Below are 15834 nucleotides of genomic sequence, written 5' to 3'. Positions count from 1 at the left end.
CCCCGTGGACCCCCAGGGGCTGCAGGGGCACCGCTGCTTCACCATGGTCATCGCTACGGCCTGCAGAGGCATCTTGGCTCTGGAGCCTGGAGCCCCTCCTGCCCCTCCTTCTTCACTGACCTTGGTGTGTCCCTGTTGTTTCTCTCACATGTTCTCACCTCCTCTTCTCTGACTAGAAGAAAAACTGGGTGTACTTTGTTTTGATTTTCTTCTTAAATGTGTTATCACAGAGGTTTTACTGTCATCTCTAATTCACCCAGCTTTGGCCAGCAGCGCGTTCATCTTCAGAGCCATCAGGGATTGGCTCTGCTGGACGTAGTTGAATCTTCCAGCAGCTTCTCACAGAAGCCACCTCTGTGGCTGCCCTGCTACCAAAACCAGGCCCTGCAAAACCAACACAATCTATAGAGTGCTTTTTTCTTCTTTAATTTCTTCCTTGGCTAGTAGGCCACCTGCAATTCTTATTTATGGATATAGAGCAAGATAACTACAAACACTGTTTTTTTAATGACAAGAGAAGCTTCAAACAAGAAAACTTTTTTTATTGTACAGTTTATTCATCTATTCTAGCAATGGAATATACAGGTACTACAGGCTTAAAAATAGTATTAAGTGAAATGATAATTATTGCTGCTGCTGTTTTGTTTAAGCAGAGTCATCCATTTTTTACTTGCATGTAAAATTTGTGTCACTCTCCAGTTATGGATTCATATTGACTCAGAAAGAGTTTAAAATGATCCTTTTTGTGAGCACTTAACAAACACTTAAAGGGCTTGTGCAAGTTTCTATTTATATAGAATTACTTTGCCACCTTGAAAACATTGCTTTGCACTGAGAATCATCAGGATTCAAACTCAAAACAGTCTATTTTTTTCTTATCTTTTGTAAATCTACAGAGATAATGTTGTTCTTAAGAGTTTTTTTTACTGAGTTACATGGCATAAATATGAAATGATAAATACGTTGTTTTAAATTAATGGCAAGGAAAGCCTATGTCTCTACTTACAGTAATAGGAAAAGTATTGTTATAGCTCTAACTCAGTCCCCACCTCAAACCTTACTTTTGATGTGATGCACATTAACTTTAGGTGCTGATAAATCTGGCTTTTTACAAATAGTTTACAAACCACTGAGAAATAGCTTTAATGTAACTTTACTGAATTATCAACTACTTTCTTCTAAGGGCACAGGTTAGTTTATAGCACCTGCACATTTGACTCAATTATTGCAGTATACTGTAGAATTAAGGGCTGATTAAAAACTGCAGCTACAGAAGCACTGAACACAGATACAGACTCTTCCAGACCTCTGGAAATGTTCCAACATGGACAGTCATTCAAAAATTAAGTTAATATAGATGCAGAACTTGTTTGACAACTTCTAAATGCTTCCTATCATGTATTACATATGAACTAATTTAAACTTCTTGGAATAAATAAAATGAAAACCAGATTTATCTGCACAACACAGTTATTTGTAGACTTCAGGAATTAAGATTAAGCTAAGAAGAAATACCTTTCTAACTTCCTTGGATAAGAAAAGATAAGCGATAAGACAGTATCATATGCATTAGCTACAACTTGTGAAATCAGCACTAGCAATCAGACACTGTGAATATAGGCAATATTTTGCTCAAGAGCTATTTGAAATTTTAGATTGTAGGGAATTTTATGGCTGTATTGCAATGCTTTCAAGATAGAATTACAGAGGAATTGGGAAGTTACAAGAGTCAGATCAGCAGCTGTCACAAACGTGGCAACGCTATTCAATTAAAGAAAGCCGTAAAATATGGGAAGCTAAAGATTCAGTAAGTAACTGGAGTGCTTTCATGTCCTAGAGTAATTTCAATCAATCTTATCAAACATCTACTACCTTTTAATAAGAGACTGTCCAATAAGTGCAGTCCATTGGTACTGTGGAAACTTAAGAGCATGGTTTTGCCTTGTAACTGAAGTGCAGAGCATTATTCCAGGCCTCTGCTTTGCCTAATTCACTCTTCCCAGCGTTACCTTTAGATAATTTCCAGCTGAGACCTGCTGCAGTGCTTAACAGACCAGAGTAATCCCTGTCTTTTTAATTGCCTTTATGCTTTGGATCTTGTTCTCATTTTTCCAGAGGTTAAAAATACTTTGATAATTTAAGCAGCTAAATAAAGCTTCAGAGTACAGTGGTGTGTTCACTCTGTATTCTTAGCTTGCCATCTACAATCACTAAATTAATTCTGACATACCGTTGTGCACATTCTATATCTGATTGCATTAGAAGAGCTTCCCACATCATATTTTAAGTAGATAAAATTAAATTATTGGCTCTCCTAGCCAAGACTGGCACCCTTCGTAAAATCATAATCTCTCGTACAGAGGAGAAGGAGGTTGTTTCAGTGAAAATTAAAAAAAGATGAGCAAAGTTCAAGTAATAATTCCCACTATACTATAGCCACTCCTATTTTTGAAATAAAAAGATTTCCTTGTATATCCTTTGCTTTTCCTCTCAATTTAAAATTTATTCTCTTTTCCCTCTTTGCTACTGTCTTTTATATTGAAACATACCAGGAGTATTGTCACATCTTATAAATAAGCTTTCCTTGGGGTTAGATGTTGAGCAAGATTGTTCAAATTAATGTTCTTCTGGACTCTGCATAACAGAAATGGGCATTTGACATGCTCAATGCATAAGTAATCAATGTCTAGACATAGTTTTTCAAACAAGTTTAAGCTTTTCTTGTACAAGAGCAGTTTTCTCCTTCCAGCTGCCTGCATTTTAAAATAGAACTACAGTAATTTCACATCATCTCTGATATAGACAGAAGTGTCCATTCAGTTATGTGTCTTCTTGTTTCATTCCTAAGGTGTTTATTGCATAAGAAGAACCAGTCTACTAAAAAAAAAAAAAAAAAAAAAAAAAGTTTTTTTCAATCTTTGGAGAATATACTGTTTTTCAAAATCCATTTTAAATTATATAAATAATGATCTGAAAATGAGCATTATTTGCTCTGCTGGCAAGAAAAGTTTATGGAACGACATTGGTATAGTAGAATATTAAATATATTTATATTTAATTATTAAAAGTATAAATAAAATGTATTTATATATATAACAATTCCTTTTCATAGCATTTGTAGTACCCAGCTCATATGATTTTTTAGATCCAAAAGCATTAGTGCTAATGAAAATATTGTGTGTTATTCTTGCAGTAATAATTTACTTCAGGAGAGAATAATAATTTACTAAGGTACTAAATTAGCTGAACAGGGACACTTCAGAGTACATAAAGCACTGACAGTGGTAATGCAGATAACATCACATCAGCAATTACATCTTAAGCTTGGCCCAACAAAAACACTTCCGGAAGCCTGTCTTGATTTAGTTTTTAGATGATGTTTACATGGGTATGCTGTGGTGGCTGTCCATCTTCTTCCACAAGAGCTTTGAACAGCCATCAGTTAATGCAGGCTTTCATTCACTATTCAGCAGAGATGAAAATATGTACATTTACTTAGCATTTCCCAGAAATGTCTAATTTTGTATTATTAGGGAAAAATTTAAAAAACGCACCCGGTTTATTAAGTGTTTTCTTTAAAGCTGACCCACTTTGATTTGAGGACTTCTATTTACAATAGGAGTTAATATAATAAAAAAAAATACTTCCTATAAAGACCTCTGATTTGTATATTTATAAAAGCTTTAATGTTCTTTTTTCTTGGTTTTAGGGGAATATGTTGTTATGACTACACATTTTCATTTGAAGAGGAAGATTGGTTATTTTGTCATCCAGACTTATCTGCCATGCATCATGACAGTGATACTGTCACAGGTGTCCTTCTGGCTTAACAGAGAATCTGTTCCAGCAAGAACTGTATTTGGTAAGCAAGACCTATAAGCCTCCTGGCAATAATGAGGCAATTTGGTTTCAGAAATGTTATGGTAAAAGCAGTATTGGAGAACGGTGTAAGCCTAGACATGGTACAGTACACAAGAGCTGACAAATTTCATTGTGAAGACATAGGTCCAAAGCTTTTAAACTGATCTTAAACTGATAAACTCTTTGTAAAAAGAGACCTGAAAATACCTCAAGCCATCTATTACCATTTGTATTTTCCAAAGTAATCAGAATATGAATAAAACATCTCTGACAATGGCAATAATGTTAATCATGAGATTATCAAAAAGGCTTTAATCAAAGGGTATCCATCATTTGACATCTTTAGGCCCTCTGGAAATTCTTACTTTAAATTTTTTTTCCTTAATCACTTTTACAGGCTACTGTTGAGATCAGCAACAATTTATTGTGCATCAGTGAATACATGCACTCAAGGAATGCAGTGAGAAGGCAATCGAAAGGACTCTCAAGTTTATACAGCTGATCCCTAGAGTTTAACCACTGCTTGCAAATGCTTATCTTAAAATTAGAAACAAACAACTTTCATATTCTTTGAAGATATTAATCCAAGTCAAGTACATACTTAAAAAAAAAAACCCACCAAATTTTCATTAAGGAAAACTACAGCCTGATATTTCTGCTATGTGACCTAGTCTTTGATGATATCCAGATGGGACTGCTGAACACCTTTGGCAGGAGGTAGAAGCACCCCCAGCCAAACTGGCTTTGACACTCGTTTCACTGCCTCAGAGCACTGCAAGGGCGGGATGCTTTAGGCCCTCTGGCTTTGCCAAAGAGAATGAACCCATTTATTCTGGAAATGGCAAAGCCAGAGAGCCAGTGCTGAGAAATGCAGCCTCTGAAACTCTTGTTGAACAAGAGCTATTTTTATGGATCTTTTCTTGCATCCTTCACAGCTCTGCTTTAGTTTTCCAGTTTATTCTAGAAATCAATCACAATTTGCATAACCTTAGACCTCATGAACCAAGCAATGGCTTTCCATTGATATACAGATGTGTATTTACAGAACAGTGGTTTAGACTATGGTATAATTAAATTTGATTTACATAATATTGTTTAGATTAGCTACTAAAATTAATTCAGAATTTTTAACATCAGCTTTGCTGAGAACTACTCTACTAGGGACTTTTATGGCCCTTTATAGTCAAAGCTATTGAAATTGTAACTATTTTACCTCTTTTCGCACATACCATTTAAAAAGAAATGTCTGATCATCAGTTTGAAATGCTGTACTTCACTGTCACTAAATGGAGAACAGAATTTTCTAGTCTCAATGAATAATATATAATACTGCACAATTTTCAAACTGCTATCTTCACAGGCTCAAGAACCCACAAATTTCTCAGTTTTTCTTTTAGAAGGCAGTTATTTAGCAAATACTCTTGTGTTTACTCCATCATTATGTATCAAGATAGCTTTTTCATTTCAAAAAGAACAGTTTCAGAACATCTTACATGAATGCATATACACACAGAAGCACAACTTTCATCTTTTACCCCACTTAGTACCACAGATAATAAAAATTATAATTTTTTTTTTTTTTTTTGCTACTATGTAAGAGAACCATAAGCTCATTAGTAATAAGTCAAAAAAACCCATTTGGTTGTGTCTCAGGAAAGAGAAATTGCTTCTTCATTAGGCACTAATAATTCAAGCTCTTCACACTACAATGTAAATATGTTGTTCATTGATTGGCCTATTTTAGACCACTGCTCATTTCCACTAACACTCAGTGCAGTGAAGATGAACTCACCAGACACATTCAAGACCTGACAGTGCAGTTGTCAAGGTAACTTGTGGACATGTGATTTGATGTAAATGCCTTGTGTGCACCTGGAGATTAATTTTTCTAAGCAGCTGCAAGCAGAGTGAATTCAGTACAGTCCTGCTTGCTCTCTGGGGCCAGGTAAGAGGAAAGGGTCAGCAGTGAGAAGCTCTGACATTAGAAATGCAAATTACATTGTCTTTGTTCTTACATAAAGTCTTTGCTATTTTCAGGGAGTCAGTGAACAAAGGGACAGAAATCTGTAAAAACAACAATTTAAAAAAATGAAATAACACATAAATCTTGGTGCCCTTGAGTATACCTTTGAAGTATAATATCCCAAATAAGCTGAAACAAGTTTTTTAGTTTTCTAAGTATCCCAGAAATGCTGCAAGAAAAAACTAAAGATCTTAAATTGTTACATCTGTAGTACAATTTGCAGGGCATGAATAAAGAACAGCGACAATGATCCTTCAAATAGCAGGAAGTGTTTCACAAATCCTTCAAATACAAGTAGTTCACAAATCATATTTCTATTCCAGCTTCAAAAATAATATTCTACTATAACAACATCGAATAATAAAAGCAGGAAAAATGTTTTGAAAATCCTGCAACTTCCACAGAACGTGAAATCTGATATCCTCAATTAGAAACTGAACTCAGGTGGTGAAGTTTGTAAGAACCAGGGGTGTAAGAAAAGGCTTTCCCACCTATAGCAGCAGCTGGGAAATGAAGCACAAAAACCAGCCCCTGCCCTGAAGACACAAACTCTTTGCTTTGCAGGAGTGACAACTGTGCTGACAATGACTACGCTGAGCATCAGTGCGAGGAACTCGCTGCCCAAGGTGGCCTATGCCACGGCTATGGATTGGTTCATAGCTGTATGCTACGCCTTCGTCTTCTCAGCACTTATCGAGTTTGCCACAGTCAATTATTTCACCAAGAGAGGGTACGCGTGGGATGGCAAAAGCGTCGTTCCAGAAAAGGTAACACCCTCATACCCATCCCAAAACATCATACTCGGCCATGCCTGGTCACTCTGTGGGAGAGGGTTTAGCACACTAAAAATTCTTATTATGTAGAGCAGTTATTACTCCAAAAGAGTTTCCTTCTGTGTCCACACATAGCATTTCTACACCATGATTACTTAGACATTGAGTACCTAAATACTACTTCTGACATACTGGATGATACTTAATGCTATTAATAATGAAATATTCTACTGAGATTTTGATTTCTGCAACTGAGCAGAAAAAAAGATGAATGTGTATAATTTTTAGGGAAGGCAATTAATTTTTTGTGTTTGAACAAGAGAAAGTGTGGATGTCTTAGTATATATGTAGGAAAAAAATCTTGTGGCTGCAGTATTTGACAGTTCCCAAGGTATAGTGCTCCCCAACATGAAGTTCAGAAGGGCTGCTCTATCATCATGACCAAAAAAATCATCACAGGAGTTCTTTCTTCCTTTCTTAACTGTAGGAAATATGTGTTTGTTTAGAAGGAGACATTGAGACCTGTGCTGGGAGTGTGCAATCCTGATCCGTACCTCCCTGAATGCACTAGAGAAAACTTGCACTGATTCCTTTTTCTGGGATGAGACCTGGTCTGTAAATCACAAGTGCACCAAGAAATTGTTGAGGACATTTAGAGGATGAAGAAGTTTCCCATTTCCTATGAGTTACCATGTCAGCTTCTTCTGTGAGCAAGCTCATTTGGCTGGGTTATTTTAACTTGCCAAACTGGTTATCATGAGCATTCACAGACTAGAGATTCAACAGAACAGATATGTGGAGGAGCAGATGTAACTCACTGGTATGCAAAGATATGTTTTTAATTCAGGATTATAGGCCTATATACTATTTATGTATTTTAGTTGCATAAGTCAGGGAAAAAAACCCCAAATTAAATTAGGGCATTTATACAATGACAACTAATACAAAAGTATTGTAGAACAAACAAGTGAAGTAACAAAACAAACTTACAGTAATGAGTTGCACAACTGCTGCTGAATGTTGAGCTTTCAGTTATTGATGATGCTTTCACTGAAAATAATTTTTTTGATTATTTTTTTCCTGTTTTCATTGCATTTGTTATAAAAATGAGCTGTACTGATAGAACTGTGTCCTTAAATATTAAATACTGCCTTGCTAATTTATCCTCCCTTGTAATGTAGTTACTATAATGAGCTGTTTCGTTTGTTACAAAGAAAATTACATTCTAAAAAACACCCACACCAATAAACTCTGCTTAAAACACTGGAAGATTTATGGCTTTGTGTTCCTCAGCAGGTAAGGGGCTTTACGTGTCATTTGCTTGTACCTGGTGATGTAAGTTTTCTGCAGTGAGGAAAAGCAAGCAAGGCAAGCTCACAATGATCAGAGCATCATAGCTTAAACGAATTTAGAGCTCTAATTAGCTGTCATACTGCTTTTTCATGAAGTTGAGTTTGACATGAAATATTAAGGCCCAGGCTGGTGCCAATGTTTTCTGTGCATCAGATTACTAGTGACATTTAAATCCATAGAAAGGGTTTCCTCTGAGACGTCAGTGAAGCTGCTCTTTGTCTGCTGGATTTATTGCTGCTCTCCAGAGTATCTGAATAAGAAACAAACAGGACTGGCTTTCACACTCAGCAACCATGTTAGCAGCTTCCCCACCTGGGAGGGGAGGGGGGGCAGGGAAAAAAAATTCTGACATGCATTTTTTTTTTTTAATGTTTTTTCAACCTCTTTGTTCCTCCTTTTCAGTAGAAATATTCTAAAAAGATTTGAAGCTTTTTCTGGCCCAAAGCTAAGAATTTTATTGCCATGAATTAAAGAACATCTACATCAGAGTCATTAGGTGAATCCCTTGCTTTACTAAGTAGCATAATTTTAACATTTGAGCATACATTTCCTTCCAGCATGGGGCTCCAAGCCGTTCCTCCACAAGCATCTTCCCACTTGCCCTCATGCTTTTGCAGCTTCGTTTCCTCTTCCCAGGTGTCCCACAGGAGCTGTCCACTCCGTGAAATGTTCACGTCTTGAACGAGAATTTTTTATCAAAACTCCACTATTAGGGGGTCAAAGTAGCCATTAGCCTATAGTTGATCTGTCATTAAAAGTACTGTGACCACATAAAAAATATTGCCTCCCTGGGACAGCTGCTTCTTGAAAGCAGAGAATTGTGTTTGCTGTCTTGTGAAATGACATAATAGATCAAATTCCACTGATATTTTCTCTTCAACCATATCTTTCCCTCCATCCCAAGAGGACTAAAGGGATAACATTTGCCTTTCGTTTTGTGGCAAATACTGCCTGAAGATTTTTCTAAACTGTTAGAATTGGTTTTTGCTATATGTTTTGTTGTTGGGTTTTTTTTCTCATGATTGGACAAATACTTACACCTTCTTAATGACCCACTACCTCTCTCTTCTGTGTTTATCCTTGGGCAGTGGCTGAAGAAGGGGTTTGGTCTGCCAGAAACTGGGACAGTTGAATTCTAACTTGTATGCCCAGATGTCAAAATTTAAATTTTTTCCTACAACTAGATCACAAATATAGAATACTAGAAAATATAAGGACCTAGGGATAAAATAAGTTTAAATAAGATCAATAAGTCCTCCTCCCTCAAAAGATATTCAATATATTCCTGCTTTAACAATATAAGTAGGTGGATGAAAAAGTCATACAGATATTAAAGTCTTTGTATATAGAATGCCATCTCAGCCATGATGATCTGACTGTAACACTCAAACAAGAACATTAAGTTCCTAATCCATAATGCACTTGCCCTTGGTGTAAACCATTAGTGAGTAGAATACTGGCAGCTTTGCATCTTATTGCATAAACCACTCCTTTAGTGCATGGTTACATGATAATTTAGTGTGTATTTTTCTGTATGAATTATGTTAAAAGTCTTCATATCATAATATTTGTTGTAATGTTGGAAAGCTACATTAAGAATTTGGCATCTTACAAGTTTTCATCCTGATCAAGGAAAACAGTTGAATAAGGGAATATTGAAATATGAGTGGTTTTTCACTGCAGATTATCTTTAAAGGTGATTTTGCCAGTGAGCCTAGCTATCAGGTCTCATTATATTTTATCTATCATCTAATATGGTTTACCTAATACAAGTAATACAAATGGATGATTTTGTCTTTGTTGTCACCTAAATATTTTGCATGAGTTAAATATCCAGAACTAACTTCTCTCTTACAGCTTATTACACTTTGTGGTATGAATTCAATTAATTGCAAAATGTTACAGTGCTTTTTCATAATTTCATCTGTTCAGAAGATATTAAGAATAAAATATTTTCTTCTTTCTTCAGCCAAAGAAAGTGAAGGATCCTCTCATCAAGAAAAACAACACATACACAGCTGCAGCTACGAGCTACACCCCTAATATTGCAAGGGACCCTGGGCTGGCAACCATTGCTAAAAGTGCAACGATTGAGCCCAAAGAAGTTAAGCCAGAAACAAAACCTGCAGAACCCAAGAAAACTTTTAACAGTGTCAGTAAAATTGATCGGCTATCAAGAATAGCCTTCCCATTGCTTTTTGGAATCTTTAACTTAGTCTATTGGGCTACCTATCTAAACCGGGAGCCCCAGCTAAAAGTTCAAACTCCACATCAATAACCTCATTTATTCGTATATTTCTGTTTTGTCTTTTGCTCTGGGAATTGCTTTCCTTTTTCACATATGGTAATTCCCATTTACTTCATTGCCTCTGTCTTAAAGAAAATAAAGGTTTCTTTAGTTAGCTAAAGGTAAAATATATCTGTATATTTAAAAAACCTGTATGTGAGGGAGAGAACATTATAAACTATATACTTTGGAAAAGTGATTTTAGAAATGGAAAAGAGTTATAAAGTAATGGGAGGGCAGAAAAAAAAAAGAAACTATTTGTAGCAAGCTTAGTACTGAATGTCCCCAAAAGATATTGTATATGTACATGAAAAAGATATTTTTATTCAGAGGATTGTAGGGAGGGGGGAAATACTCTTTATGACATTCCTGATGCACACTCTAGACAGTATCATTTATTCAGCCACTGTTTATAATCTTTTCAAGGATGTAAAATTTTCCATTTGCTGATTCCCATAAGATATGTTATTTTCATAATCCCTTTTCTCTTCTATGTTCCAAACTACCTGACTTATAATATTAAATAGTCTTTAATGAGAAAGGTAATCTACTCACTCTAGGTACAGTTTGTCACTGTATAGCACATAAGATCTAATGGTAACAAATGCTTTAATCTGCTCTCTTACTGCAGGCTTGTTCCAAGCATTAAGTTGTCACTAGACTAGATTAAAAACCTGTTGCACAACCAAGTGCAGATCCCAAATTTCTACTATCACCTGTGTAATCCAAACAATTCCTGGATGCTTTAAAGATAGCTTTTACTCATCACTATGTTTTAGGGGGTTAAAACAAAAAAAAACACACAACAAAATTTTTGCAAGCTCTAGATATGTTGAATGTATTCTTTTATAAAATGATACATTAAAAGAAGCTTTGGACTGAGATTTATGAATAGCAGAAAGATAAAATATAGTATTTAAATAATATCTGTAAATAAGCAGCATGAGATTGTACATTTTTTTACTTTTTTAAAGTTGTGTTCTTAAAACATTGTGTAGGATTCACCTCTTAGCTCTTAATATGTTGTTAAATGTTCTATAAAACATATTTAGAGCCTGGATTAAAGGAGAAGAAATAAATAAGTGGTACTGGAAAGCTTACAAAAACAAATAAGCAGAAAGTGCTTGGAATTTATTCCATTTGTAAAGTGGTTAAGTGTACAGCAGCTTGCAATTTGACAATGTCATCCATTGTATACTATTAGATTAATGACTGGTCTGCTCAGGTCATGCATAAACACTGAAGTATGGGATTATATTTGGTAGGTAAAAATGGTGAAATATTTGTTAAGACAGAAATTCATCTGTATATTACTGCTATATTTCCTGAAACATAACTGTTACAATAAGTGATGTAATATATGTAGCATTAAATACAAAGAAGTCATACATAAAAGAATGTACAGGAAAATAGATTTTATTGAGTAAACTTACTACATTTCATTTTTACTGTAGCAATATATTTGTAGGAACAATATGTAAGGGCTTTAAATACAAGATGTCCATTTTGCAGGTATTGTGCTCCCTTTAAAAAAATTATAGTCAGTATCATTACTGCTGATTCTTAGAAGTAAACTTTCAGATAAAGTTTTTTCAAAGACATTGGAAGAATGGTGGATATTTGCAAGCATCAATTAAAAAAATGTAATATATGGTATTGAATGGATTTTGAAACAATGCTACATGGGCATCCAGAAAAACAGCTACTGAGAGTCAAGTTTAATAGGCAGAGATTTCTAAATTCTTAATAAATCAAAAAGTTGATATTCTCTATCTACAAAAGAAAATATTTAATGTTTTATTTAGAGATTTTTTTTTTAATAATGCTTCATTGTCTAAAATTTAGTCCCGTCTAAACTTGGTAAGTTATCTGATTGGAACTTATTTAAAAGGGGATGTTTCATCTCTGGTATCATGTGTAGATATATGTATAGAAAAAAATAAACTATGGCTCTTTAACTTCTGTGTACTTGTTTATCTTGTTATTTTTGGCATTAAACTAGTGTGTTCATTTAGGACATTTTATCTTTCTAGCTACCTTTTCATAGCTACCTTTTGGTCTGCATTTTGCACATTAGATGTGAATATTACTTAACTAGTCTGCTTTTTGCTATGCAACGATTGCATTATATCACCTCTTAGTTAGTCTATGCCAATAGTATTATACTGTATAAACTTGACTGCACAGTTTATCAAAGACAAGGTATTCTCTATGTAGCTTTTTTACAATGCTTTGCTAAACCATGTAATAATAGTAAGTCTTCCTTGAAAATAATGATACACTCTTATAGAGGACAGTTTCTGTTTACTCCTGAGATAATTTTAAAAAGATGACATTGAATGTTTATTGCACCTCAGTGCAGTGATGTGGCAATAAAACCTAAATCTAATAGAGGTTGTTTATGGCAGAAGCATGTATTGCTTTACAGAGTTTAGCAAAAGCTCTTTATTTTATGTCAGACTGTAATTCTATTATAATAATAAAGCTAAAAATGTTCAATAATGAAAGTGAATGTTTTACTTTGGTTTTCTTTAGTTACTGCATTTTATGACACATTGCTTGATTAGGTGCTATTCATTCAAAAACTTAGCTTCCTTGAATTTGGTAATGAGTGCATTTTTAATAGATGTGATTTTCTGTACAGTGTTTTCCAGGGACAAATATAGCAGGAACATTTCCCAAATCTAATTTGACATTCAGAAAAAAGAGTTCACTCCATACCATGTGTATCCAGTAAGGCAATTAATTGCATCAGATGAACAATTGTTAAGGTTTTGTACACAACATTGACTTTAATATAAGGTAGGAACAAAATAAAATGCATTGTCTCCCAGATAAAATGGCAGATTAACCAGAGATTGAGAGTAAAAATATGACTATTTAAGCTAGAGATTTAACTGGTTAAATAAACACACAAATCTAAGAGACTGTTAGAGAAGAACCTCAGGCTGTATAAAATAATATTTCACTTATTAAAATAGTTGTAGGGATAGCTTTCAAACAAGCATATGTATAGCTTGAAAATTTTACTTTTCAACTCCTCTTTCTCCCTCAAATAGAAAAAAAGAGAGAGGAAAAGTCCTTCCAGTGCATTCAGCCCTCAAATTTTCTTGGAAAATATCCTTGAAAGCAAGGCTTGTCCTCTTACGTAGGGAGAGACAAGCAATTGCAGACATACAGCTTTAGAGGATACAAAAGGCTGATATAAGTGTATATTTTATATAACAATGTTCGTAGTGTTCTTAAATGTGATTCCTAAAGAAGGATTCTTCAAAATGGAAGGAAAGTCTGGAAGGACTCAGATTCTATTAATTTAATATGCTTTCCTCTATTTTGAATGAGGATAACGCAGTCTGAATCCTTGTTCCTTGCCTCCCACAACTGACTCCATAGAGATGAATGCCTCTGAAAACCCACATGGGCTTTTCTGGAAGAGGATGGTAAAGAAAGTGTTTGAACACCCACCTCCTATGTTCACAAGCCAGATGCAGAGCATACATGGGGATTTTCACAGCTTTGTCATTGCTCAGACATTTTTAGGCAGAATTTTACTCAAGTAAAAATGAGTCAAAATGTCTAAAGGCAACAAGATTTGACTCAGAGGAAAAAAACCATATAGCACTATTCAGTTTCAGTGTGGAAGAACAGCCTCATATGATGACAGATTCACAGCTACCAGTCAGTCCAGCATGACACTCCAACACAGGAGTTCTGTGTTTGTTCTGATATTACATCAACAGAAGCTCCTTCAGTTTTCCTTGAAACATCCCTAGAAGCTACTGCAGGATTTTCTTAGTGATCAAGAACCTTTTTTACAACACAAATGACTTTTCTAATGAAATTCTTTCTCTTGGACTCTTAAGACCTAAAAAACCTGATTTTCTTTCCATCTTTTATTTTTTTACCACTATATCCATATGGTAAATAATAACAGCTTATGAAACACCCTAATGTCAGGGAAATGGGGCCCACATGCCTTAAGGAGCAAGTAATAAGATAACTTCTTTCAGCCTGTACTTTGTATTTGAATGACTGTCCAAATAAATTAGTGTGACTGGGCAAAGTCAAACTTATTCTTAGGGGCTGTAAAAATATCAGTCATACTTTAAAATATAAAAATGCTAGATCTCCTCAGACTTTCTAGAACAGATCCACTGAAGAAAAAAATCCTTGTGATATGCATAAACATGACATAGCTTAAAAAAAAAAAGTGTTTACAGTCCTAGCACATGAATTTTGTAAGTGAAGTGTATTATCAGCTTGTCAAGCTGTTGCTGTCATGTTCCATCTGATTGCAAACTATGTCAAATACAAGAAGAGAGGTAAAAGCCTTGAAACCACAAGCTTCTATAGGCTCATTCTCTCTGGCCATAGGCCCACCCAAACTGGCAGGATGGCTTCACAGATGCTAATAAGTTTATTTGATTAAACTGCTTTAAGGCTTTTGAAGATGCTCTGAGTGGATTTTGCACTTCCAGCACAGCTGTTACAGGTGTCTCACCCAAAGGCTAGGGATGCTTCCCCTCAAAAACCTGCAGATCAACCAACAAAGGGCACAGCTTTTCTGAATGTGCTCTCAAGGGAGCAAAGATGTGTTTGCTGAACTCTTTCTTCAGCCGAGGGCATTTGAATGTAAACACATACAATGAATTTCTTTCCTAGTGTCCTTATATATGCAGTATTTGATCAGCCTCAAATGGTACAAGCCTAAGGATCTGAACCAGCCCCAAGATGCTAAATTTGTTTAGCAGTGATTTGCTGTTGTCTGCCCAGCACACACCACCTTTGCTACACTCTTTGTTTGATTTTACATGTATCATCCTTCAGCACCAGATCACTGCAATGCCTCATAGGAAAAAAATAATTCAGCTGCCATAGGATTAATGAAAGTTTCTTGAAGACCTCACATACTTGGAGAACCTATTCCATTGCTGCTATTCCCATAGCAGCAGAACCGCACTTGGAAGAAGTGGTTTGTAAGCTCCTAGGATGGCTCTCCATTGTAGTGACATATATTAATGTAACAAATTTACTGCAAGGATATGAAAAATCCCAGAAAAAAATTAAAAGAAAATCTTTTATGGTTATCCAAAACCAAATATAAAACATAGTAAAGCTACAGTAGAGAGATCTTTTTCTTAAATTAAAGTATCTTTTTATTAAATACTTTATAAAAGCAGTAAAATGGATTTTAGCCAAGAATCTTTCAAATGAATACACCTTTTGAATCAAAGAAAAAGACAATGGAGGTCATAGTAAAAACCTCTGCTGATTATTAGGACCTGCTGTAGGCACATAAACTTAGGAAAGAAAACTAACATTTTTCAATTACACAGAATCAAATATAATTCATTTCTTTTTCTTGATGAAATTGTTAATTTTAATAATTCAGGAGGCATTTCAGACAAGGTTTTGCTTTGCTTTTTTTTTGTACAAAACCCCACAAAACTCAACATCTGTTTTCCTCCTTCTCCTGCCTGAGGAGCTATGGCAGGCATGAAGAGGTCTGGGACATCATTCTCCAAGATAGTGATGTA

General features: G+C 35.1%; 1 protein-coding gene across 3 annotated transcripts in view; it reads left to right on the top strand.

Moving 5' to 3' along the window:
- The window catches only part of GABRA1 (gamma-aminobutyric acid type A receptor alpha1 subunit), a 42323-nt gene extending 29519 nt beyond the window's left edge, over nt 1-12804 (top strand). For all 3 annotated transcript variants that reach the window (XM_017737474.1, XM_017737473.1, XM_008636143.2), the window contains 3 exons: nt 3710-3862; nt 6449-6651; nt 9980-12804. In XM_017737474.1, the coding sequence (XP_017592963.1) occupies nt 3710-3862; nt 6449-6651; nt 9980-10288 (665 nt within the window). In that variant the 3' untranslated portion in view covers nt 10289-12804. The remainder of the gene's footprint in view (nt 1-3709; nt 3863-6448; nt 6652-9979) is intronic.
- The last annotated feature ends 3030 nt before the right edge of the window (nt 12805-15834 follow it).

This window comes from Corvus brachyrhynchos, unplaced genomic scaffold (assembly GCF_000691975.1).
Source record: "Corvus brachyrhynchos isolate BGI_N302 unplaced genomic scaffold, ASM69197v1 scaffold16, whole genome shotgun sequence".
Taxonomy (NCBI): domain Eukaryota; kingdom Metazoa; phylum Chordata; class Aves; order Passeriformes; family Corvidae; genus Corvus; species Corvus brachyrhynchos.
The sequence above is the reverse complement of the archived record's forward strand: the minus strand, read 5'-3'. Positions and strand labels throughout refer to the sequence as shown.